At 39.0% G+C, this 23619-nt stretch overlaps 2 protein-coding genes across 2 annotated transcripts in view; one reads left to right on the top strand and one right to left on the bottom strand.

The window, feature by feature from the left end:
- LOC107757181 (dnaJ homolog subfamily C member 13-like) overlaps window positions 1–13329 on the bottom strand; it is a 38770-nt gene extending 25441 nt beyond the window's left edge. Inside the window, exons 1-26 of the mRNA XM_016574596.1 lie at window positions 13207–13329; window positions 12681–12830; window positions 12534–12575; window positions 11998–12090; window positions 11633–11660; window positions 9819–9901; window positions 9622–9743; window positions 9478–9553; window positions 9305–9400; window positions 8149–8289; window positions 6025–6039; window positions 5612–5694; window positions 5381–5534; window positions 4130–4233; window positions 3891–4050; window positions 3671–3733; window positions 3486–3583; window positions 3046–3130; window positions 2804–2958; window positions 2616–2661; window positions 2363–2528; window positions 1457–1467; window positions 1173–1308; window positions 910–1094; window positions 745–819; window positions 534–653 (exon numbers count right to left, since the gene is read on the bottom strand). Of these exons, the coding sequence (XP_016430082.1) occupies window positions 534–653; window positions 745–819; window positions 910–1094; window positions 1173–1308; window positions 1457–1467; window positions 2363–2528; window positions 2616–2661; window positions 2804–2958; window positions 3046–3130; window positions 3486–3583; window positions 3671–3733; window positions 3891–4050; window positions 4130–4233; window positions 5381–5534; window positions 5612–5694; window positions 6025–6039; window positions 8149–8289; window positions 9305–9400; window positions 9478–9553; window positions 9622–9743; window positions 9819–9901; window positions 11633–11660; window positions 11998–12090; window positions 12534–12575; window positions 12681–12830; window positions 13207–13329 (2610 nt within the window). The remainder of the gene's footprint in view (window positions 1–533; window positions 654–744; window positions 820–909; window positions 1095–1172; window positions 1309–1456; window positions 1468–2362; window positions 2529–2615; window positions 2662–2803; window positions 2959–3045; window positions 3131–3485; window positions 3584–3670; window positions 3734–3890; window positions 4051–4129; window positions 4234–5380; window positions 5535–5611; window positions 5695–6024; window positions 6040–8148; window positions 8290–9304; window positions 9401–9477; window positions 9554–9621; window positions 9744–9818; window positions 9902–11632; window positions 11661–11997; window positions 12091–12533; window positions 12576–12680; window positions 12831–13206) is intronic.
- Window positions 13330–19818: 6489 nt separating this feature from the next.
- Window positions 19819–23619, top strand: part of LOC107757183 (tripartite motif-containing protein 16-like) — a 5783-nt gene continuing 1982 nt past the window's right edge. The window contains exons 1-6 of the mRNA XM_016574598.1: window positions 19819–20420; window positions 21524–21619; window positions 21700–21933; window positions 22419–22569; window positions 22669–22728; window positions 22954–23090. Coding sequence (XP_016430084.1) covers window positions 19839–20420; window positions 21524–21619; window positions 21700–21933; window positions 22419–22569; window positions 22669–22728; window positions 22954–23090 — 1260 coding nt within the window. The 5' untranslated portion in view covers window positions 19819–19838. The remainder of the gene's footprint in view (window positions 20421–21523; window positions 21620–21699; window positions 21934–22418; window positions 22570–22668; window positions 22729–22953; window positions 23091–23619) is intronic.

Genomic DNA, 23619 nt, shown 5'->3' with positions numbered 1-23619 from the left:
TCCAAATATTGAGAAAATCATCTTTAAAGTTGTCCAAATTAAGTTCTTAGCAATGCATATTACTAATCAGAAATTAAGTTTTGATATATTTACGGTAGGACATTTACAAAATATCTTCATGGAACATGATCTTTACTTAATATCCTAATGATGGCATAAAAGATAAATAATAAGATAATTTTGACCCATACAATGTATTGTTGGCTATTGCTACAAATATACCCCAGCGACTTAACACTGCTTTTGTGCTCCAGGGACACATATACAATTTGTAATAATTATAGCAATAAAACAATTACATTTTTGATGGAAAAAAATCTTGATTAAAATTTTAAGTGATCTTTACTATAATATTTCCTATACCTTAATAAAAAGAGTACAATATGACACTTTTAAGGGCCAGTGTCTGTAAAGTTGTATACCTCATTAAATTATACAGAAAGAGGTTTTCTAGTTGAGATGCAGAGCTGTGTCCTGCTCTCTGACAGTGGACAGGAGTCAGATTTGTGTAAGAAAGCGATGTGTGTTCTTACCTTGCTGTAGTAGAGAATGTGACAAACATCTCTAATAATGTTGGGAAGCTCGACTATCTTCTCTCTGCACTCCTCGAACTGAGCAGCGACGCTATAGCACCTACAGACGTGCCCGCACACCTGAAGAACACCCACAATACACACAAAATCACACTCGGAGCTCACTGTATTCACTCTTTACTCGTGTGGCTGTGCTGATGTGCTGATGTACCTGCACTGCCATGTCCTCCGGTCTGCTGGAGGCGGTGAGCACAGACACGCAGCGAGACAGAGCCTCCATCAGCACCTGACACACAACACACAAGCCTCATCAACACTCAGCAGACAGTGAAGAGCCACAGTGTGACTGCTGCTGGTAATGTCAACACATGCAGACCTCGATGCCGTTCTCCCGCCGCAGCTCCTCCGCATTCAGCGCTGAACAGTTGACGGTGTGGAAGGCCAGCTCAGCAGCAGCCGGTAACAGAGCCGAGGTCTTGGAGAACAGCTGCCCGTCACCCGTCTCCATGTTGATGGTCTTAATTAGCATGGGGTAGCCGGCGTATTTATACGGCTCCAGTTCTGAGGAGAGAGAGAAGAGATCAGTCTCTGAGCGTCTGGAGATCAGGAGCTGTGTCTGAGAGGAGCGTGTCGTCTAACCCTGCTTGTGTCTGTTGAACAGGATGCTCTGGGCTTTGAGGATCAGGATGATGTTCTCTGGGTCAGGACCGTCCACAATACGGGCCGATTTGGTGCACAGAAACTCGTAGGCCTTGTTGACCTTCTCAAACATGTCCTGAACACACACACACAGCGAGACTGGTTAGAGTTTATTATTCATTCACTAATAATGAGACACAGTGTTGCTGTACGTACCCTGCCCTCCGGATTCTTGTCTGGATGGTATTTCTGGGCCAATCTGAAATACGCTTTCCTTATCTTACTCTCATCATGCCTTTAAAAGCACACACACAAATCATCAAAGGACAAAGATTACAGTTAATAAGCACTATTCTCAGATGCTACAGTGTTAAAGAACATGTTTGTTGTTGGAATACAATAAATGCTAACATAAAAAATACTCACCTAGTCAACACGGCAATTTTTGTCATTTTCATTTAGTTTAATTTGATGTACTAACATAACTAAAACTGAAATAAAAATTAATAAAAACTATATAGACATTTAAAAACAACAAAAATGAATACAAATGTTTAAGCCAAACTGAAAGCAGAAAGTATAAAATAAAATCTAATTCAAAATATTAACAAAACCTATAATAGTATCTCAAGGATACTAATAACACAGGTTTACCCATCTAAAATCTCTTTAATTTTCAGAGAAACAAAGGAAAAAAGTAAAATATCTTTTAAAAATATATTTTAGTTCATTTTTAGATTTTTTTTTATAACTGAAACATTACTTTAGGTATTAGTTTGAGTATTTAGAATTCATAAAGACAAATTCAAGTGGAACAAAACACATATGAACCATAAAAATACACACAGAAATATAAAAACGCCTCTAGATCCACAGAAGTCTAGATGTTCGCCTCATCTCACTTCTCAATTTCAATTACTTTAACTTAATGTACTAAAATAACTAAAATTGAAATAAATTAATAGAAACTGTGTATATAACTAATAAAAAAAATGACAAACAAAAACAACAAAATTACTAAAACTTTACCTAAAATTAAAAATATGTAATTTAAATCATTTAAACCTTTTTGTTTGTTTTTTTAAAATACAGTTTCAATTTTTGGTGTTTAGTGTTCATCAAGACAAATTCAAGTGGTACGAAACCCATAAATCCTGGACCCACAGCACAGGAGTTCTAGAGCGAGGAACGAGAAGCTGACCTCATCTCACTGCTCCAGATGGCTTCAGGCGTGTCAAACTCTCCCAAGAATATCTCGGAGAAGCGCTCGGCCTCGTAGTTCTCCAGGTAACACACCATGGCCTCCGGCAGCATCGAGCCCAACACGCTCCTCTGAACGATGTCCTGACCTTTAGCCTGCGGGTCAAACACAGACAACACAGATCAAACCTGCTCAGATTTACTGTGCTATTCATCTACAGATGCACATATCTGCAGCTTTACCTCCTCTGATTTAAAGGCCTGCTTCAGGTGAGTGTATTTCAAGAACCTACAGAGAAGAACATATTTACGCATATGGCAAGCTATCAGAAACATAAATGTAATTTCTCTGCAGCACATCATCAGGATTGAAACTGCACTGCTAGAGGACACAGAGCTGAGTTTTCTGGCCTGAGATGCAGGGAGAGTACCGTGCCACGGGCAGCACATTGGAGCCGGTGTACATCATGATGAAGAAGAAGACTCCGGTGAGGTAGAGCCGCTGCAGGTTAGGGTTGTCCTGCATCACCAGGTACAGCAGGTTAGCTACTTTCTCCACCAGGATGGGGTCAAAGGTCAAGAGCAGCTGAAGGACAGGAGAAGGAACACTGGAGTCAAGCTGATGAACCCAGACTTTATAAACACTGTTTTACACAGAGCTAGTGATGTGTACCTGGACGATGTGCGGCAGGCAGGTGCTGTCGCTGATGAGTCTCTTCACCTTTGGTAAAGGCCTGATAATGGCATTATCTTGGTCCCTAAACACACAAACACAGTGAGCATTATTATTTAGAAGACAGAAAAAAACGCATGTTTAAACATATTTCAACGCATGAAGATGTCTGCTGATTTGCTGCTCAAGAAACATTTCTGATTATTATCAATGTTGAACACAGTCGTGCTGCACAATATTTTTGTGTAAACTGTGATACATTTTATTTTTCAGGATTCACAGATGAATAGAAAGTTCAAAAGAACAGCATTTATTTGAAATAGAAATCTTTTGTAACATTATAAATGTCTTTTCTGTCACTTCTGATCAGTTTAATGCATCCTCGATGAATGAAGTGTTAATGTATTTAAAACAAATGTATATTTTGAGCACACACCTGCAGTGGGACAGTGGCTCTGTTGGTGTGAAGGTGAGCGAGGGTGAGCAGATCCACTAGTATACGCACTCCATTAGAGTCCATCGTATCCTTCACATTTTTCTGTTTGAACAGGAATAGCAAAATCATAAGTGTTTCCAAGACACGCGCGTCTCACGGTGTATGTGGAGGGCCTGACATGTCACTCACCTTGTTGAGGATGAGTTTGTTGAGGAAGAGGATGAGTCTGTCTCTCTCCAGCTTGTCTGTACACTGGAGACATACAGCAGCAAAACATGAGATTACAACACACTGGTTCTAGTGACGTATGATTCAGAGAAGGACTGATGCGCCATAACATCAGGAACCGCAGCAGTTTTAACTTCAAGCCATGTGCTTTCAGTTCTGCGATCTAGCGCTGGACACTGACCCGGTCCAGCATGCCCACGATGTACTTGGTGTCAGCAAACGGTCCGATCTCCTCGCAGCACTTCCCGTAGACGATGGTGAGCGCCTGCAGACACAAACACTTCATGGCCACTTTAGGAGTCAGCAGGAAGCGATGGTAGAGCTCGTTAAAGAACTCGTACCTAGAGAACAACACAGACGGATGATCAGGATACTGCTAACGAGATGCACACGGTTCAGCGTCTGTGTTCAGAAACCTACGATCTCTTGATGGCTCCAGACTCCTCGCTCTCATCCTCCTCCAGCAGCAGACGCAGGTAATAATCCCCGATCTTGATCTCGTCAGAGAGGCACTCGTACTTCACCTGAACACAACCCAACAGACTTCAGATGCTTTTGAATGAGCAGAACTCGCTGTGATTCTCAGGCTATATACTACTGTTGTCAACAATACAGAAGTTTAAAAATAAGGCCTTGTTTTACAATACTTATTGGTAAGGAATTTTCTCTGTTTCTGTCTTAGAGTTAATATTTTTATTATTATTAGAGGTGTAGCGGTACACAAACGTGCATACCTCGGTTTTGACGTCACAGTTTGGTATGGTTTCGGTACAGCAGGAGGAAAAAACTAAACATTATTGCTTCTTTTTACTTAAACAATGGTTTACTGAACAAATTGTGCTTTATTTAAATAAATTCAATCATAATTAAAATTTTCTTAGGGATAAAAATCTACCTCAGCTTCTGCTCTGAACTATAGGGAGCCCTTTTACATTACTATAAGGTTACAATTAACAACAGCCCAAGCTTAAATTCAGTTACTATTTATTTTTAACTATACTAATAAACACTCAAACACGTTTTTAAATGAACTTCTAAATTACACAATCTCTATTTGTTGTTGAAATATAATAATTTACAGAGAGGCTGTCATAACTTATGATTTATTTAAACATACAATAAATAATTAAGACATCACTAACAGGTAAAGTAAAATAATGAAGTATAGTCTAATATTTGTTCTTGAAATGCTCTTCACTAGACTAGAAAATATTTCTCTAGCAAATAACGAGCTGTGGCCACTGATGACTTGCCTGAGGTGAATTAATTGCTACGTGACATTTTGTTTACAAGTTGTTTTAATGACGTCTTTCCGCGGCTGAAACGCTAACTGAGTGATTATGTGAGGGGTGACATGTTCAATCATGTTTATTTCGTGTTAAAGCTAGTAATAAAGAGGAAGGGATGATCGCGCTCCACGCTGCCGTTAGAACCGAGGCGATCGACAAAATGACATTTATTGTCTGAATTTGCTGAAATAATGGAACGATTTGTTCGGTGCACTCCATACCGAAGCGCAAGATTTTCTAAATGCCCTCAATGTTGTGGCAGTTTTTCTCTGTGGTATCAAAACTGGTGTTAAATATCTGTATTTCTCAGCGTATCGTGTGGAGTTAGAACTCCCAGTATTGTGTTCAGACCGCTGCGGAGTCACTGATGTGAAGCGCAGACCTCGAACTCCTGGTGGTTCCAGGAGATGACGCTAGCGCTGCCGAGCTCGCGGTCCACACCGAAGGAGCGCATCTCTGCCTCCAGAGCGTCCCGCAGCTCCTCGCGCGTCTTCAGGTTCCAGATCAGGTTAGAGCGAGCGTGATCCAGCTGGAACCTGCACACAAGCACGAGCGTCACACACTCTGATAACACCACGCACAGAACTCACATTCATTAAAGCAGCTCGTTTACTTGTAGTAGAAAAGCTCCCAGTTGGACTCGATCTTGATCCGCTGCCGTCTCTTCCTCAGGATGACCGGCCTCTGGTTTGCGTTCTGCAATCAGTGACACAGAACGAATCAAGCGGCTCTCGGTCGATCTCTACAGCATGTTCTGCATTTTCTGAATATAACGCTGGTTTATGAGACAACTACATCTATTATGGGATGTAAGGATGCTGACGACACCAGAGCTGTGAAATGATCAACATGTGATATGAAAAAACTGAAGAGAGACATGATGCCAACTGATCTAATACAGTCAGTGTGCAACAGCTACGAGACAGCAGAACGAAAACACACGCGTGTTACATGAGACAGAGTGACTGACATGAGAAAGGGAGGAGCTAACAGAGAGAGAGGCTCTGATTGGATAAAACTACTCACCAGGTTATTCCTGTCCTGCTGCATTGATTGACAGCAGAAACCACAATAAGAGCCGATGGGGGGGCAGAGATAAGAGAGGTTATTGGTCCTGAGGTCAACCAATCACACTTTAACGAACACTGAGAATCTCAATGAAGCTGGCTTTTGGTGGCAGGAACGTGAATTTGCGTGATTGGAGGCTCAAGAGCGAAGAAACGATGATGATGATGATTGTGTAGCTCATGCTCATGACACCAAAGCTGTGCCTTCATCTGCAGCTCATGCTTCACAGCAACAAATCATAATTCAGCTTGGGTTTAAGATGGGGATTAGATGACATCAATAGATCCAAGATGGTGCAAGTAAGTTTTGTTCAACACTCTGATCAAGTTTAAGTGTTTATTATTGTTTTGGTGGAGATTTTCTTATCAATAACAGTCGATATTTAATTGTTCATGCACATTTCCACTGTTTTTACATTTAAATTACATTTGGTATCATCTAATGCTCACTTAAAGTTAGTCTTTAGAAAACACTAATAATTCAGTAACACAGCTCAATTAAATTTTTTGCAAATCTCAAAATTAATAATTTTTTTATCGTATATTATGTTGTGAGACTCATACGACGTGAAAATACATGATCAGCGTATCGGCAATAGCTAGAATTTCCTCCATTTGTATTTAGTTGAACCTTTTTTAGCTGTGAAATGAGGGGCAGTGCTATCAGATACAGAAACAGGCACAGTGATGGTCTGCAAATGTTTAGCTGGCTATGAGGATCATTAGATCATGTTTATTATTAGTAAAGACCAGAGACAGAAGATTAGAGAAACCCAACAGAGCCTGTATTGAAAGTTCATCACACATAAAAACACAAAGCATAAAGATGAGCTGTCTGAACAGCATCCAAACCAGACCAGCAACATGAGAAACCAGCAGATCCAGAAACAGCCCAGCTCCAGCAGCACTAGCTCAATAATAGGGATGCAACGATAGCAATCTCACAATACAATAATATCTAAGATAATAATAATAAGATATGAAGTCCACGATACGATATTTATTGCGATATTTAAAAAAAAAAAGACAAATGAAAAATGGGAAAAAAATTAACATTTTGTACATTTTAAAGTTAAATTCTTCTATCTAATGCACTTTAAGAGTTCAAAATTAAGAGCTGCAACCCATGTTCTTAACTAAGAAAACTGGAGTCAGAAGAAAGTCAGTGAATTGACTCGTACCTGAACTTTAAATGGGACTCAACTCTTTTTATTTGTGATGTAGTGTCTCAGTCTAAGTTACATTCACACTGGTATTTTAGGAAGCCAAACAAATTAGAATATGATAATAATAATAATAACAACAACAATGACAGTAATAGTCATATATTGTAAAACAATTGCACTGTAAAAAAAATGAAAATTTCATAGGTATATTTTTGCTTTACACTACAGTAGGGAAATTACAATACTTCTTTCCTAATTTCTACACTTGAAAGAGATATTTTGAATCTGGACTGCATTTAAACCGCTAGCTGTGAGAAATTCATATACTGCACTTTTGACGGAAACGGCAGCAGAGCTTTTATTCTGAAGGAAAACTCCCGCTTCAGTGAAAACATGCTTACAAAAATGCGTCTCACTACAAATCTAGTGAAACGCTGTCATCATCTGCCGTGAAAATAAAGCATAACTGGTGTCTGCTGCGTCCCCAATCGTGCGCTAAACTCACAGCACGTGAAATAAAGGAGTTGACTGCATTAATTCAGTGTGAACGAGCCGTTCTGAGACGCAGAAAACACCGGATCACGAGCTGATCGCATGAACGAAGTGTGTGCTTCGCTTTGAAACACACTTGATGAAGACATTGAGCATATTGTGTTTTCAGTTTTAGTTCATCTGACAGATACTGTGCCAAAGCATAATGACCCAAAACACAACTTTTAATGATAGAATAAGAAGTTTAAATATATTTGAAAAACTACACTTTTTGCCCGGAACAACTATCATACTATAGCATATCGTCATGTGACCACGATAATATCGAGACAGTTTTGCTATGGCGATATCATGATATTGATAATATCGTTGCATCCCATTCCCTACTCAATAACTCCTCGAGCAGCAGTAATAACAGCACTCACCTCCTTCTGAGCGATGCCCATCTTATCTCTCCAGTGCAGCAGCACGATGTCAGCCTTCTCTTTGGCGAACTTCTCCACCTCTTTAGCAGCTTTACCCGCGATACGCTGCCACTCCGGGACTTTATTCCTGCCAAACTGGTCCTGCAAAAAAAACTATCATTAATGGATTGATATGGATTAAAGGTTGAAATGGGTCCTACAGTCCAAATTCTAAATCTTGGAGTAGATTCTCCTTCTCAGACTCGACGCTCACGCGGGTTGCCAGATTGAGAACACGCAACAGGAACGAGCGTAGCTTACACTGTAAACAGATGAGTTGATTGATCTGTGTTTAATATTCCTCTGGTCATAGAGGTTTTTAGATGGATTGGACGCTGAGGCTTTCAGATCACGTAGAATCTGAGATCTCTAACCCAGTTCATTTGATGGCTTCCATGGCTGCAATATGCTGTGTTTTCCAAACCAGGGAGTCGAAACAGACCAAAACAAAAACAGACGTTCCGACACGGAACACGCATTTCAAAGTAACCAGCTACAGAAACAAGTATGTGAACTTGGCACGTTTCCTAAATATCTATAAACATATTATGGTATTTTTATGCTTAAATACAGACAGATTTTGGGCTGTTTAGCTGTTCCTATAGTTTTGTTTTTTTTGTTCACACTACTAGAAGGAAAATTTTTTATACGCATTTTTTAAATACACAAGTGTTTATTTTATTGCACTTTATCTATTTGCGTCTGTAGTCATCTTTAAAGAGTTTTTTTTTTCTTACATACACCAAACTTTAGAGTTTTATTGAGGGGTTTGTTTATATATCATTCACACTGATTTATACAACATGCATAAAATGTATTTGTTTTCTGTCTGTTGACTGTTTTTTGTATTTATGGAGTGATAAAAACAAGAATTACTGAGCCTGGCTTTATCCAATGTACCGATTTCTGTTCTAGAAATGTATGTAAATGAGAGCATATTTAATTTAATTGTCATACTTAAACAACATTTCAGAAATCCTGTAATGCATAAAATGTTTGCAATTCTTAATGTAATCAATAATTTGAATTCTGGTGAGATCTGTTAGTTAAATGTTTACTTTATTCATCCCATTGCTTTAAGAGGAGATGTGAGAGTGAGAGTGCTGGTGGCTCGTACCGTGGCGATCTTGACGTTGTCACGTATGTGCATTCTGTCCATGTCCTTCTCAGGCACGGGGTCAGAGCTGTCCAGATACGCCAGCAGACCGGTGGGCTAAAGGACAGACAATGATTGAGGATTTCAGTGTTGCTTCTAGAAGAAAAGCACTTGTGAATGTCCAGTCCGCTCACCAGGATCCTCTTGAGCAGGTTCAGGGCCGTGGAGTTTTCTGCGGTCCACAAACCCACCAGATGACGACTCAGCTGCCTGCGTGTGATAAACCCGTGATCAGGCCTGCGTTACAGTGTGAGATCATCAGTCTGAGCTGAACTGACCTGTTGGTGAGCATCCGCTGGTCAGCGCTGATGGTGAACATGGAGGTGTGCAGGTGTCTGGGTAGAGCTCCTTCACTCAAAGCCAGCTCCTGCATCTTACTAGCGATCTCCTTATCTCCCTCCTGACAGACGACACGCTCGGATCAGACACAGAGAGAAACACACAGACACGCTGCAGGAACAAGGGCAGGACTCACCTCAATGATGGCCTTCATGATCAGACCCGCGCCTTTGACGATGGCCATAGAGGGATGCTGTGAGAGAAGGACCAAATACACGACTGTTCAAAAGAAGAATTCATCAGGGACGCATTAAACTGATCAAAAGTGACAGTAAAGACATTTATAATGTTACAACTACAAGTGATTTCTGTTTCAAATAAATGCTGTTCTTTTGAACTTTATAGGGCGCTATGATTTCTGCGATGCGGAAAATCCAGTCATAAAAATGGAATTTACTGTATAACACGGAATGTCACGGAATTTGTCAAAGTTTGGATGAATTAATCAAAAGTAGGTCATTACACTTAAATTAAATTGCGATATGGACTAGTATCTGTAAATATTAAGCCGCAAAAAAGCTTTAAATATGAATCCGGCATGTTCTGCGTCTCTGTGTGAATGAATGGCGCAGACGCGTGGTTTTGTTTACTACACACACACTGAAGCACACGTGACGCTTGCCGTGATTTTAGCGTGTGCCATCTCTCTGAATGAGGACATAAATACATGAACAACATCTCCAGAACTGCTCTGAGAGTCACTGCATTTTACCCTTTCATTTGAGTAAAACTATCCTCATATCATACACACAGAAGCATAAAGGTATTCACAGCAACCTGTCAAAATAAAAGTTTGGTTTAACTGGAATAAACTGTGTCAGAAATATATTATTGTGCAATAGTAAAATGTACGTACTACTACTACTACTACTAATAATAATAAATTATTAAAAATTACACAATATTTCTCCCATGTTTTAATTTTAATAATATTAAAATTGTTTGTGTCATTAAAAAAGTTTGTTTTCATTTGATTAAAAGATCAATTAAATTACTGTTTTATGCCTTCATTTGATAACCAGAAAAATTAAAATATACAATACAGAATTTCTGGGGAAAAAAACAAACAAAACATTTAATAGGGCTATTGTAAAAATAAATTTTAATAAAATAAGTTGTTTTTATGCATTTATTTAATTAGACATTCTTAAACAGAATTTGGTAAAAATAAAACAGAACGTGAGAAAAAAATAAAACATTTCATAGGGCCCTAAAAATTAAATTTTTTTTGATTAATGAAATGTAATTTAACCATTAAAAAGGAGTCCAGAAAAATAAAAACGGAAAAAAAAAACGGAATCCAGAAAAAAAGAAAGAAAAAAAACCCGGAATTTGGAAAAAAATTAAACAGAATCTGGGAAAAAATAAAACGGATTTCATAGGGCCCTCGCTTTCTATTCATCTGTGAATCATGAAAAACATGCGTCACGCCGTTGTGGTTTCTCTTCAGTGCTTTAACAGTTTTCACTCCCAACTTCTCTCTAAACCTGCAACACGTCCATAAAGTAATTGTAAAAATAAAAATGTCATAAAAATTTATATAACATCATAGACCCAGAAAAATAAAATTAAATAAAAAAAGATGCCATTTCTGATAATCCATTCAATATTTGCATGTTCAATACAAATACCGAATGAATCGTAGATGTATAAATAGTGGACAGGAGCACAACTACTCAATTCATACATCTCAGTGACCCAGAAATAATGATATATGACAGAAAGATTACAGAGAGAGAGAGCAGGCGTAAAGCGTTTAAACAAAAGAGGAAACATACAATAGCAAAACAAATGAAGATTATCTTAAAATGGTTTCAGGAGCGCCAGGATGGCATTGCTGATCAGTTTCTCTTTGTTCTCTGAGAAAAGACCCTAGAAAAGGAGCGAGTAGAGGGATGGAGGTCATATGGAGTCAAACACACAGAAATAAAGCACAGTCGACAGACTCACGTCTTGAGTGACGGCGTGTATTACTCCACTGTAAGAGATGTTGGCGTTAAATCTGAACACTGCATCTGCAAAATTACAATCTACAAGAAAGAACAACAAACAGAACACAGTTACTCGAGTTTACAACCAATGGAAAAAAAAAAAACAGATTGGAAATGATTTTTTTTATCGGATGGATTCTTTACATTTCACACAAATTAATTAAACTCATATAAAGTAGTTCGTTTTTAGTATGTTTTCATTTTCAAACTTTTTAAATAACAATATAGATTCATCATATCTTCCATTTTTGGGGTCAGTAAGATTTTTTTAATGTTTCTGAAAGAAGTCTCTTCTGTTCACCGAGGCTGTGTTTATTTGATCACCTGAGGGTCGATCTGATCGATGCCTCCCGGCGTGACCTCCAAACACACGCTCCTCCGCGCGTCGCTCCAGTGATGCTTGAAGCAGTTATAGCGCTGAGGAAACACGAGCAGAGCTTCTTTAACACTCAGATCAACAAGGGCTTCAGAGAATAGGGCTGTATTTAATCTATTTAATTACGTGATCGACTGATTTATTATTTGCACATCAATTTGGGCTGAGAAATTACCCCCAAAAGTCAATTAACGTTGTGTTTTTGCACTCATATCTTGAATTTTAGGCTCATATAACTGCATTCTAATAGACTTCATCACGCAGTCAGTCGTCCTGCATCAGGATCATCAGTGTAAGATGACGGGGCACTGCGTTAAATGCATTAATCATTTTAACACTTAATTTATTCCAAATAGCACCAGTTTAGCTTGTTAAATCGACAGCTCTATTTTAAATGTTTGGTGGCTTGTAATAAAAAAAGCTCATATTTGTTTGTGTTTGTATGTAAAATACAAAGGTCTTTCTTTGATGGGACTGTACTCACTCTTCCGGTGATCTTCCCCTCTGAGAAGTCTGTCCTGAATCTCTGTGAAGAAGAGAGAGACTAATGATGATGTGTGATGAATGACCAGAGTCACATGACTTTAATAAAGCACGTCACGTCATCACACAACCGCGCAGTATTCCTCACCAGCGCTTCTGTTAGCAGCTCTGTGCGATGCTCAGTGGAAAACTTGAGCGTTTCGGACTTCTTCCCGCTGCCCTTACGGAAAGTGAGGTTGAACTCGGTGCCCTGGCCTTTCCCGACCGGAGCGATGCCACAGATATCACCGTAAGGCCACTGAGAGAGACAACATTACACTACATTCAGAACAGCTTCAGTGCTTAAAGACACGTTTACATCCGCTAGTGAGCGACACCTCGTGGTACTCGTTTGAATAACTATTATCATAAATAATAAAAATAATATGAAAACAACAAATATAATTGTCATCAATAATATAAAACAAAAGCACAATTATAATCATTAATAAATTCATCCCTATTATTATTATTATTATTATTATTATATGTTATGATTTATGTTTATAATATAATATTTAGAAATATAATACTGAAGATGACACATATGCACATATTGTACTTGCTCTGTTCAGCTGGTTCTGTAAGCACACACAGCTGCACATGTATTCTATGAGCAGACAGAAAAGCAGTACCTGGTTAGTCACTTCTAGTGTGGTGGGATTGTATGTGGTGATGCCGTGAGTTCCCACGGAGAAAACACGCTTGTACCTGCAGGAGCGCAAAAACAACCATTTCAAAACTCTGCACTCAATCATATGTTGCATATAATTTTCTTATATAACTTTTTTCAAAACTGGACCGCTATCTAATGCATTATGGTCTGTCTCGTAGAATAAAGCGAGACTTGTTGTAATCAGAGAGGGCCGCGACATCAGAAACCACACATGGTCAATAATGACACTGTTTTCTGTCTCTGTGTCCAAAAATGTTGCGCGCAGACGGTCTGGAAATAACGGCTGCAGTAATTAGACAGGAGCGTGTTTGTGAGAAAGAAGCATAAACGCAGAAGGTTGAAGTCCACAAACCCAGAACTCCTGTCACTGTGAGCCAATCACATCAGAGCAGCTCTTCTTCATCTGAAGGACATGCAGAAGAAGCACCACCGGCTAGTACATATACTAAAGTTTACTCGCCAGACGCACGCACGATGCGAGCTGTTTGTTTGCTTTTCCCTCTTTGGAAACGTCCCCATATAAATGTGCTCTCCATATCTTCAAAATCCATTGAGTGAAATATATACAATCCCTGATCTAGAGGACTGAGTGCACTTTATAAAATGACTGAAGTGATAAAAAAGTGGTCAAAAAAAATATACATTAATTGGCTTCAAAGTAGAAGCCTTTGTGTTTTTAAATTGAATCACTCAATGAACAATAAGGAGGAATAAATAGGGTTTTCACAGTCAATCCTTATGAAAAAAAAAATAATAATTCTCTAAGGCTTGATTATAAATGTGGTAAATAATCAAAGAGTGCTCGTCCATGGATAGTCTCACTAATTAATTGAGAAAGTAAATTAGAAATCAATTAAAGGAAGCCCTGGAAGATGATGATGCAGTCATCTCAGTCTATGAAATGACCAAAGCAAAACTTGCTAATTAAAACGAATGAAATTCATAATAAACACCAAGTTGTGTATAGTTTTGACAAAAGTGTTCCATTTTGCAAATGATCTGAAGTGTTGTGCTACTTTGGTGTAGGGTTGTGTTAATTGTGTGTAGTGTTTTGACAAACCGGGCCCTGTTTTCAAAATTGTGCTTAAGCAATCGTAAAAAACCGTAACTGGTTCAGAGGATGACCAGGTCATGTGCTCAAGCCTCAGAAAACACACAGCTGCCCTTATTACCTTACACAAACCAAACAATACACAAATAATAATGATATTTAAAAAAAGATGATTACAAAACTGAAAAACCAAGCTAAAACAAACTAGAGTAATAGTGGCTGCCCTGCGGGTTATTTTGTAAGGGTCACTCCCTCTGCTGTAATTTTGACATCTGACCACATTTACACTGACTTCTTCCCGTTTAAGCAGCACAGCATGATCTGAGCAAGAGAGCATCACTTCACATTAAACACATTAAACACTGAAGCAGTGCTCAGACTCATGATCAAACCGCTCAGCATTCATGCAATCCACGTTTCCACTGTGTGGAAAGACGCGAGACTCCAACTATACGCAATACATCACGAATAAATACATGTCAGTCATCATTTAATAGAGATATCGCCACATCAAACCGCTATAATAAATAAAACATGACTCTAATAATAACCAGTCTTACAGAAAGATCAGCACTGCAATCATAGTTTGTCAAGCGCCACAGCAGTGATGCGAGGCTCGACAGTGCTGTTATGTCTCGTGTTATGAGGTGTTGAAGTGTTGTTATGAGGTATTAAAGCGTTATGAGGTGTTTCGCTGTAAACCGCGGTGTGTTGGCGGTGAAGTCTCTGTCAGGCGGCGCTGGCCTCACCTCGCCTCACAGACGGAGCTTGCCGCTGTGCTTTACCGGGATCTGTGCTGTCAGAAGCAGCGGTCGCCGCCGTGCTTTACCGGGATCTGTGCTGTCAGAAGCGGCTCGGTTGCGTCCCTCGGCCCGTCGGCCTCCGTTACGCGCGGTGCTGCAGCTCAGTGATCCAGAACCGAACCGAAAGCGCTTCCCTCAGTCACAGCACTCAGGACGCCGCTATCTGCCTCCAGCGGAGCTCTGCGCATGCGCACGGCGCGAGTCTCATGCGCCTGTCAGCTGACAGCTCAGACCGGAAGTGCAGCGAGGAGCCGAGGGTTAAAGAGACAAACTACATTTATTTCTCTACGAGATGTCAAATTAAATCAGCCCTAAATCTATCAGCAGATTTAGACGACTTCACACATTTCAAAAAGAAAAAAATTATATTATTGTTTTGTTTGTTTTGTGTTTTTGTTTTTTGTAAAAAATTGTATATTTGTTTATGAAATGTATTTCAAATAAAAAAAAACCTGTTAAATTTGAACGAATTTATTATATGTATGTGCAGCCCTTTAATTAGAATAGTATATTTTATATGTAGTGACTATTGTACCCTTATTTTGATTTAGGTTTTTTGTTAAACTTCCTGTGAACTTACTGAATTGGTTTGTATTTTTTAATTCAATGAAGAAGAAGAAAATCAAATGGAAGGGGCAACACTGGGGATTGTTTTTATTATTATTAAAATGTCCTTATTTTGGTGAAATGCTGCAGCATCAAGACTCATAAACTGATGTAATATCAAAAAGAAATACATAAATACTAAATATTATATTTTGAACAGTCAGTACAAATTTGGCCAAACTGAGGTTCAGGAAACCTCCTGCACTCTGATCGCTCTAAATTATGATTATTATCAATAATCTGACCACAGTTTGACTGAGTCTGCCTGTTCCTCTTCCCCACTCCATCAGTAACATGAAGCAGTCATTTCATGTATGTTCATATTACACACACAGATAATATAACATTAATAATATACACACACTGATAATATAATGAAGTATGTTCATATATAAAAACGGTAGGGAAAAAGAATATTATTAATATGTGTAAAATATTATTAGGAAAATGTTTAGTTTATACTTTTTTTTACATGTTATAGTACTGGTAGATCATTTTAATCAATTATTTATTTATTTGAATATGTATGTTTATTTATTATTTAAATAAAATGTTACTTATTTATTTTTATTATTTTTTATTTAATCAAATTTAGTTCGTCAGCTTATTCCTTTTAAACTGTCTGAGATTGAGCTCTGATTCTCTTACAGTGAGTCTGATGCAGCCACACTATAATGTTAGAGCAAAAGCAAAAGCTCTGGAGCATCGGATGCAGGATGAGACAGAGATGTAAAGATATTTGTGTTGATGCACTGGCTTCAAGGAAATGTGTAAAGATGAAGCCCTGCAGCTCAGACAGTGCTGCTTGCCCAGCGATGCGTGTGAGAAACAGTGAGTGCTGCAGGGACATGAGAACAGAAAGCTCTCGCGGATGACTGCTGCTGCTGCTGCTTTTCTCTGAATAACACACACGTTCACTGCACTGCTCCAGAGAATTCACTCCACACTTATCAAACAAGAAAACCAAGACTTCTTGTAGATCACTGCTTCAGTGAAGAACACCAGCAGATCGCTGGATAATGCTGTTATATTAGACATCCATCTATCACACATGTGGAAAATATCAACTTATTGCTATAAACTGCTGGGAAAGACCTATTAACGTTCTGGTTGTGTGAAAACAGATCATATAAAGCGATTTAGCAGATAAAGCAAAGGGAAATCAGGTCCAGGAGCCACAGATGATGACTCTATGACTGTGATTGGTGATTTAATCTGATGTCTTCTCCCGCAACATCAGAGACTTCTTTCATAGAAAGAGCAAGTGTTTTCTCAGACTCTTCTTCTGCGCATGAGCTTTAGAGACGGGTGTTTTGCTGAAGATGAGACAGTAGTTCTCTCGTCTCGTGTTGGTCAGCAGCACCGTGTCATTTCTTGAGGTGTACCTGTTACAGGCGTAGAAATGCAGTCTGATTAGATTTAAATGTGGTTTTGCTGATATGACTCCATATGCTCTCAGGGCCTGTGCACAAACTCTTCTTCACTGCTGCAGCCTCTCAATCAGACCGATGGGAGTTTTCATCTAATTGTACAGCTCTTTCTTCAGTATCTTAAGTCTGTCTTTTCATGCGAAGGGCATCAGTGGACATGGACTCAGATTCTACGTGAGTTTGGTGATTTTTTTCCTTAATGCAACATTGAGGATTTTTTCCACGGCTGGATTTTCCATTCATAATCAGAAGCAGACGATTGAGCTGATGTTTGCTCTTGTTTTCTCTGGTGAGATGGAGCTGGACATATTAAACGCTCCTTGATCTGAGGCTGCGCAGATGACCTTCATAAACACGCATGATGCTCGACTTTACTGAAATGAGCAAACAATCTCTAAACTGTTGTCATGTTTGTCTTACATCTACTGGAACAGAACTTTGTATCATTGTCTGACTTATTATAGGCTTATTAATGTCAAAAACATGGGGTGGCCATGATGAAGATTGCCTGCTGATTTATTTGTTTGTTTGTTGGCAATGATTACTTTACCTAAAAAGATTCAGATTCTTTTTATTGGTCACCAACCCTTTAGCGAAGCACATTTTTATTAGTTTTCACAATTAATTGATGGTTACTTTATTTTGTTTTTGTAGCCAATTCTCAATGCATGCATTAAAACAGTATTAGCTAAAATAATTTGAAATAATATGCTTGAATATGAGTAGCCTGTGTGACGGTTCCTGTATCTCTGGATCTACAGTAAGAGTTGCAAGGGTATGGATAGTTTTCTTTTGTCAGTCTGTTTCCCAATAAATGTTTTGATTAATTAGCTTCAAACAGTGACTCGAGGGTGTGACCTGGACGCGAGAACTGGACTTATATCTGTCATATATCTATAGATTGAGTATAAATGCTGTCATCATTAGTACAAATCATTTTAGAAAGCTTCTAGATTATATTTGTAGACTTTTAGCTGATTATATGTCAAATGAATCTATTTTTTCAGCATGTATGATGTTTGCATGCCTGTAATTATTAATTTCTCTGTTAGTCTTCAGTAAACTCTTCAGATTGAGTGTTATTTGAATAAATTACATGTACAATTAAATAGTGTGTGATGAGTAATTATGAAGAGATCCTTAACGATCAGTAAAGATTCTGCAGTAATTGAGGTTAATTAAAGAGCTTGTGCAGGCACTTTCACAATTAGTGATCAATAAGTATCTGCAGTCACAATTTCACTATGACGAATCTCTTGATACTGCAGATATCACTCAATAACTATATTGTATATGTTTCTCACAAGCTGAACTGAATCATGTGAATAAATCACACGGTATGTAAAATAAATTATTCAGTGAAGAGACTAGCAAACAGAAAATCTCTTAAAGTAAAGTAACCATGTCAAGATCAGGTTAATAAACACAAGGTAAAGTAAATTCCTGCTCCTGTTCTTCTGTCAATATAAAACTCCCATGAGCCAAGAAAGGGATCCAGCTGAACTCAGCGAGACATGGCGATGACTGACAGAATATTTTGAAATGTAACATAAATTAAATTGAAAGCAAAAGCTTAAATTCTCTTTATAATTCTAACAGGACTGTTATTTCAAAATTCTTTCAGTTAACAGTGTGTCACAAGCTTCATCATTAAGATAACATCAGTAATGAATATAAGATAGAATTCATATAAATAGAAGGCAGTTCATCAGTAGGTGGTGTTAGATCATCGGTTTGCTTGATATGAGTCTGTCCTTGCTGCTGTTTAACAGGTCTGAGGTTTTGTGAGTGTGCTGCTGATGAAGAGTAAGCCTGAGGAACTCACCTGGGCTGCAGGTAGAGGGGGAACATCTGTCCGTCTGAGTCCGCTGCACATGAAGCCCGCTGTGGGACTGAAGGGTCACGTTATGAAGCATCTGATCCGGAGCTCAGCATGTGCTGCCTGTTATCCTAATGAAGTTACTGAGCTCTACAGCCGGAGAAAGAGCGCTTCTCCACGCTTCTCCAGACCAAAAACAAAACCCACATTCACAACAGCCTCCGACTGAACCTCAAGCTCTTTTATTATGCTCACGCTGGAGTCAGACCAGATCTCACTTCACACTGCAGACATCACTCTCCCGACCTAAAGATACTAAAGCAAGACTCGGAGTTACAAAGGAAAAGAACAGAGTAATATGATCACTATTTGGTCACGTCTCTTACAGTTCACAAAAAGCATGTTCTGTAACTACATTCTCATAGTGTTCGGTAGGAGAAACAGAGAGAAAAATACTTTGTATAGAACTTGGCTGCTTTTAAAACACTACTCATCAGTCAAAGTTTTCTGTCTTAGACTTCAGAACTAGTTCTGCATTAATAATATCATCTGTTCATGAAGAGACAGAGTCTGTAGGCCTCATTCATTCCTTCATCCAGATGTGTTTCCTTCGCTCTGTTTGTGATCCTCTCTCGCCCGCTGCTGTCCAAACCTGCTCTCTCTCTCTGTGTGAGAGAGAAACCACAGAACACATGCATCTGTCTCCAGCAGGAGCGCTTCACATCTCACAAACATCACTGTGAGTTTGAGTTCATGGTTCAACTTTGCACACGTCTCTCAAACACAAACCAGGAAATGAGTTTGCTGTTTCTGGAGAGAGAAAGTGAAAGTGAAGCGCTGCAGACGGTCTCTCTGTCTCTCTTTCACACAGACTCACACACGATGGCAGAAGCCAGCATTCCAGTGGATCAGGATCAGTTCATGTGTCCGGTGTGTTTGGATCTGCTGAAGGACCCAGTGACCACTGCCTGTGGACACAGTTACTGTAAGATCTGCATCACAGACTGCTGGGATCAGGAGGATCAGAAGGGAGTCTACAGCTGCCCTCAGTGCAGACAGAGCTTCGGCCCCAGGCCTGCTTTAGCTACCAATGTCCTGCTGGCAGAAATGCTGGAGAAACTGAAGAAGACCAGACTCCAAACCGCTGATAGTGACGCTGGATCTGGAGATGTGCAGTGTGACGTCTGCACTGAGACCAAACTCAAAGCTGTCAAGTCCTGTCTGGTGTGTCTGAACTCTTACTGTCAGAATCACCTCGAGCAACACCAGAGTTTCTTCAGAAGCAAGAAACACAAACTGACCGAAGCCACTGGACGACTGCAGGAGATGATCTGCACTAAACACGAAGAACCGCTGAAGCTCTACTGCAGAACCGACCAGCGCTGCATCTGTTATCCGTGTGTGATGGATGAACACAAGAACCATGAAACTGTGACGGCAGAAGCAGAGAGGAATGAGAAGCAGGTATGAGCTCAGTCACACTACACATCAGAATACGATTGATGGAGCAGTGTTCAAAGACCCTGTGAGTAAATCACTCCCACATTTTACAGCACGTGAACAGAAGTGTGTGTAATTTATTGCACAATAAATACTGAGCAATGGCTGGTTAACCTCCTCAAGATGAAGTCTGAAGTGCTGAGAAAGCATGTGAGCTCAGTCACACTACACATCAGAATACGATTGATGGAGCAGTGTTCAAAGACCCTGTGAGTAAATCACTCCCACATTTTACAGCAAGTGAACAGAAGTGTGTGTAATTTATTGCACAAATAAATACTGAGCAATGGCTGGTTAACCTCCTCAAGATGAAGTCTGAAGTGCTGAGAAAGCATGCGATTTAGATGAAATAGACTTCAGACACCGCAATGATTGTTTACACTTACCATAGAATAATATCTGAAAGTCTACTCCTATTATCAAACATCAGCTTAAATATTTTTTCAATATATTAATTGTAAGAAGAACTGAACAGTACACTACCCCCCCCCAAAAAAAGAAAAATATTGTAAAATAGATAAATTGCCCCCAAAATGCCTATACAGTATATTGCTAACAATAATTAATAATTTCCTCATACTATCTGCAACTTGTACGATAATGATGATGATTATTATTATTATAATCATATTTCTTTTTTATTTAACTCTAAACCCCTAATTTAGAGGAGATAAGAAATGTAAACAAATGTATTTCCCCTATGTACGCACATATATACATACATATTTATATGCATATATCTTTTACACTAGGTTTCTGTTTGTGTTTAAAGGGCTTTTTGTTTGCATTTCCTTGTTTTGCAGTTTTATTCCTGTTTCCTTTGTTCTAGTTTACAGTTTGTTGTTATAGTTACATATTGTCATCACTTGTGTCTTGTTTAGTTCCTCGTTTAATAATATGCCCTCAGTTCTCTTAGTTTGGTGTCTGGTATTGTCTTTGTTCAGCTGGTAAAGCTGTTCCATGTTTTTGGATCTTCTTCGTTTTGTTTGTGAATAAAGGTAATCAGCTGCATTTCATTTTATTACTGGTTTGTATAATATTGCTGATGTGTTCATGAATTTTGACAGAGGATTCTGAAAGAGACGCAAGTGAAATATCATGAGAGAATCCAGCAGAGAGATAAAGAGCTGGAGGAGCTGAGAGAGGCTGTGGAGTCTCATAAGGTGAGTCTGGAGAAGAAGAGAAGTTTGTCTCCGTCTCAGTTCAGACTCACTGAAGCCTGAATCACTGTGTGTCCTAACAGCGCTCTGCACAGACAGCAGTGGAGGACAGTGAGAGGATCTTTACTGAGCTCATCCGCTCCATTGAGAGAAGCCGCTCTGAGCTGATACGGCTGATCAGAGATCAGGAGAAGACTGCAGTGAGTCGAGCTGAAGGACGACTGGAGCGACTGGAGCAGGAGATCAATGATCTGAGGAGGAGAGACGCTGAGCTGGAGCAGCTGGAGCACACACAGGATCACATCCAGTTCCTGCAGGTGACACAGATCCTTACACGCAGACTGGAGCTTCAGCGTGTCTGGAAAACCTTCATTTCTTTCTTTGTGCCTGTTTGTGGCCCCTGAATATTTTGTTATGTAAATATCTGAACATGCAATATGCCAAAAGAAAGAACAGAGCCTCTTCTTTAATAAAAAGTTTTATTCCAGCTCAGTGCATACTTTTTTAATCAACACTTGAATGTGGGTACATTTCATTTAAAAAAAAAACATTTTGAACAAAAGTTGAGAAAATTGCATTGTTGTCAATAACTCTGTCTGGATCAGATTCAGATCGATGATCTAAACATAGATGGAGTCCATCGCTTCCATCAGCTGTGTATGGTTCTGGAAATTACTGGAGTATTTAAATTATTATTAGATGAGGCCTGGGCACAGAACAAATCACACAAGATTTGAAATTGGAAAAAATAAAAAAAAACCTATCATAAAAAACAAGCTTGTTGTGTGTTTTTCTCCTGCAGAGTTTCTCCGTCTCTCCTGAAACTGCAGAGCAGCCCAGCATCACCATCAGTCCTCACCTCTCTTTCAGTCATGTGGAGAAATCTGTTTCTAAACTGAAAGAAAAACTGGAGGAATTCTGCAAAGAAGAGATTGAACAGATATCTGGCAGAGGTAATGTGTCACACCACACAGAAGAAACTATTAAATACAGTATGGAAGAGATTTATGTTTCACATGAGAATCACACTAATTATGTCTTTATGTTCACAGTATCATACAGTGAAATTATTCCCCTCAAAGAACTGAAGACCAGGCCAGAGTTCCTGCAGTGTAAGACACTACGAAACACACTAAAATTACTTCATGATTTTCATTTTGAAAAACTATAAAAAGCATCACACCCGAGTTCACAGTGTTATTAAAAAGACTGTAAACATATCAAAACTAAAGATGTATGTAATTAACAGAGTCCTGGAATGAACAATATGAAACATATGAAAAAGTATGTTTGTGGTAACTACATGAAATAAGTCTTGTTTATTTTATCTCCATCAGATTGCAGGTTTCTGACTCTGGATCCAAACACAGTGAATGAAGACATCCGTCTGTCTGAGGGAAACAGAGCAGCTACTTACACTGAAACAGTCCAGTCGTATCCTGATCATCCAGACAGATTTGATGATTATCTTCAGGTGTTGTGTAGAGAGAGTGTGTGTGGACGCTGTTACTGGGAGCTGCAGTGGAGTGGAGATAATGTGCGTATATCAGTGTCATATAAGAGCATCAGCAGGAAGGGATGGGGTACACTAAAATTACTTCATGATTTTCATTTTGAAAAACTATAAAAAGCATCACACCCGAGTTCACAGTGTTATTAAAAAGACTGTAAACATATCAAAACTAAAGATGTATGTAATTAACAGAGTCCTGGAATGAACAATATGAAACATATGAAAAAGTATGTTTGTGGTAACTACATGAAATAAGTCTTGTTTATTTTATCTCCATCAGATTGCAGGTTTCTGACTCTGGATCCAAACACAGTGAATGAAGACATCCGTCTGTCTGAGGGAAACAGAGCAGCTACTTACACTGAAACAGTCCAGTCGTATCCTGATCATCCAGACAGATTTGATGATTATCTTCAGGTGTTGTGTAGAGAGAGTGTGTGTGGACGCTGTTACTGGGAGCTGCAGTGGTGTGGAGATAATGTGCGTATAT

The sequence above is a fragment of the Sinocyclocheilus rhinocerous genome, unplaced genomic scaffold (genome assembly GCF_001515625.1).
Source record: "Sinocyclocheilus rhinocerous isolate Xijiao unplaced genomic scaffold, SAMN03320098_v1.1 scaffold1464, whole genome shotgun sequence".
Taxonomy (NCBI): Eukaryota; Metazoa; Chordata; class Actinopteri; order Cypriniformes; family Cyprinidae; genus Sinocyclocheilus; species Sinocyclocheilus rhinocerous.
The sequence above is the reverse complement of the archived record's forward strand: the minus strand, read 5'-3'. Positions and strand labels throughout refer to the sequence as shown.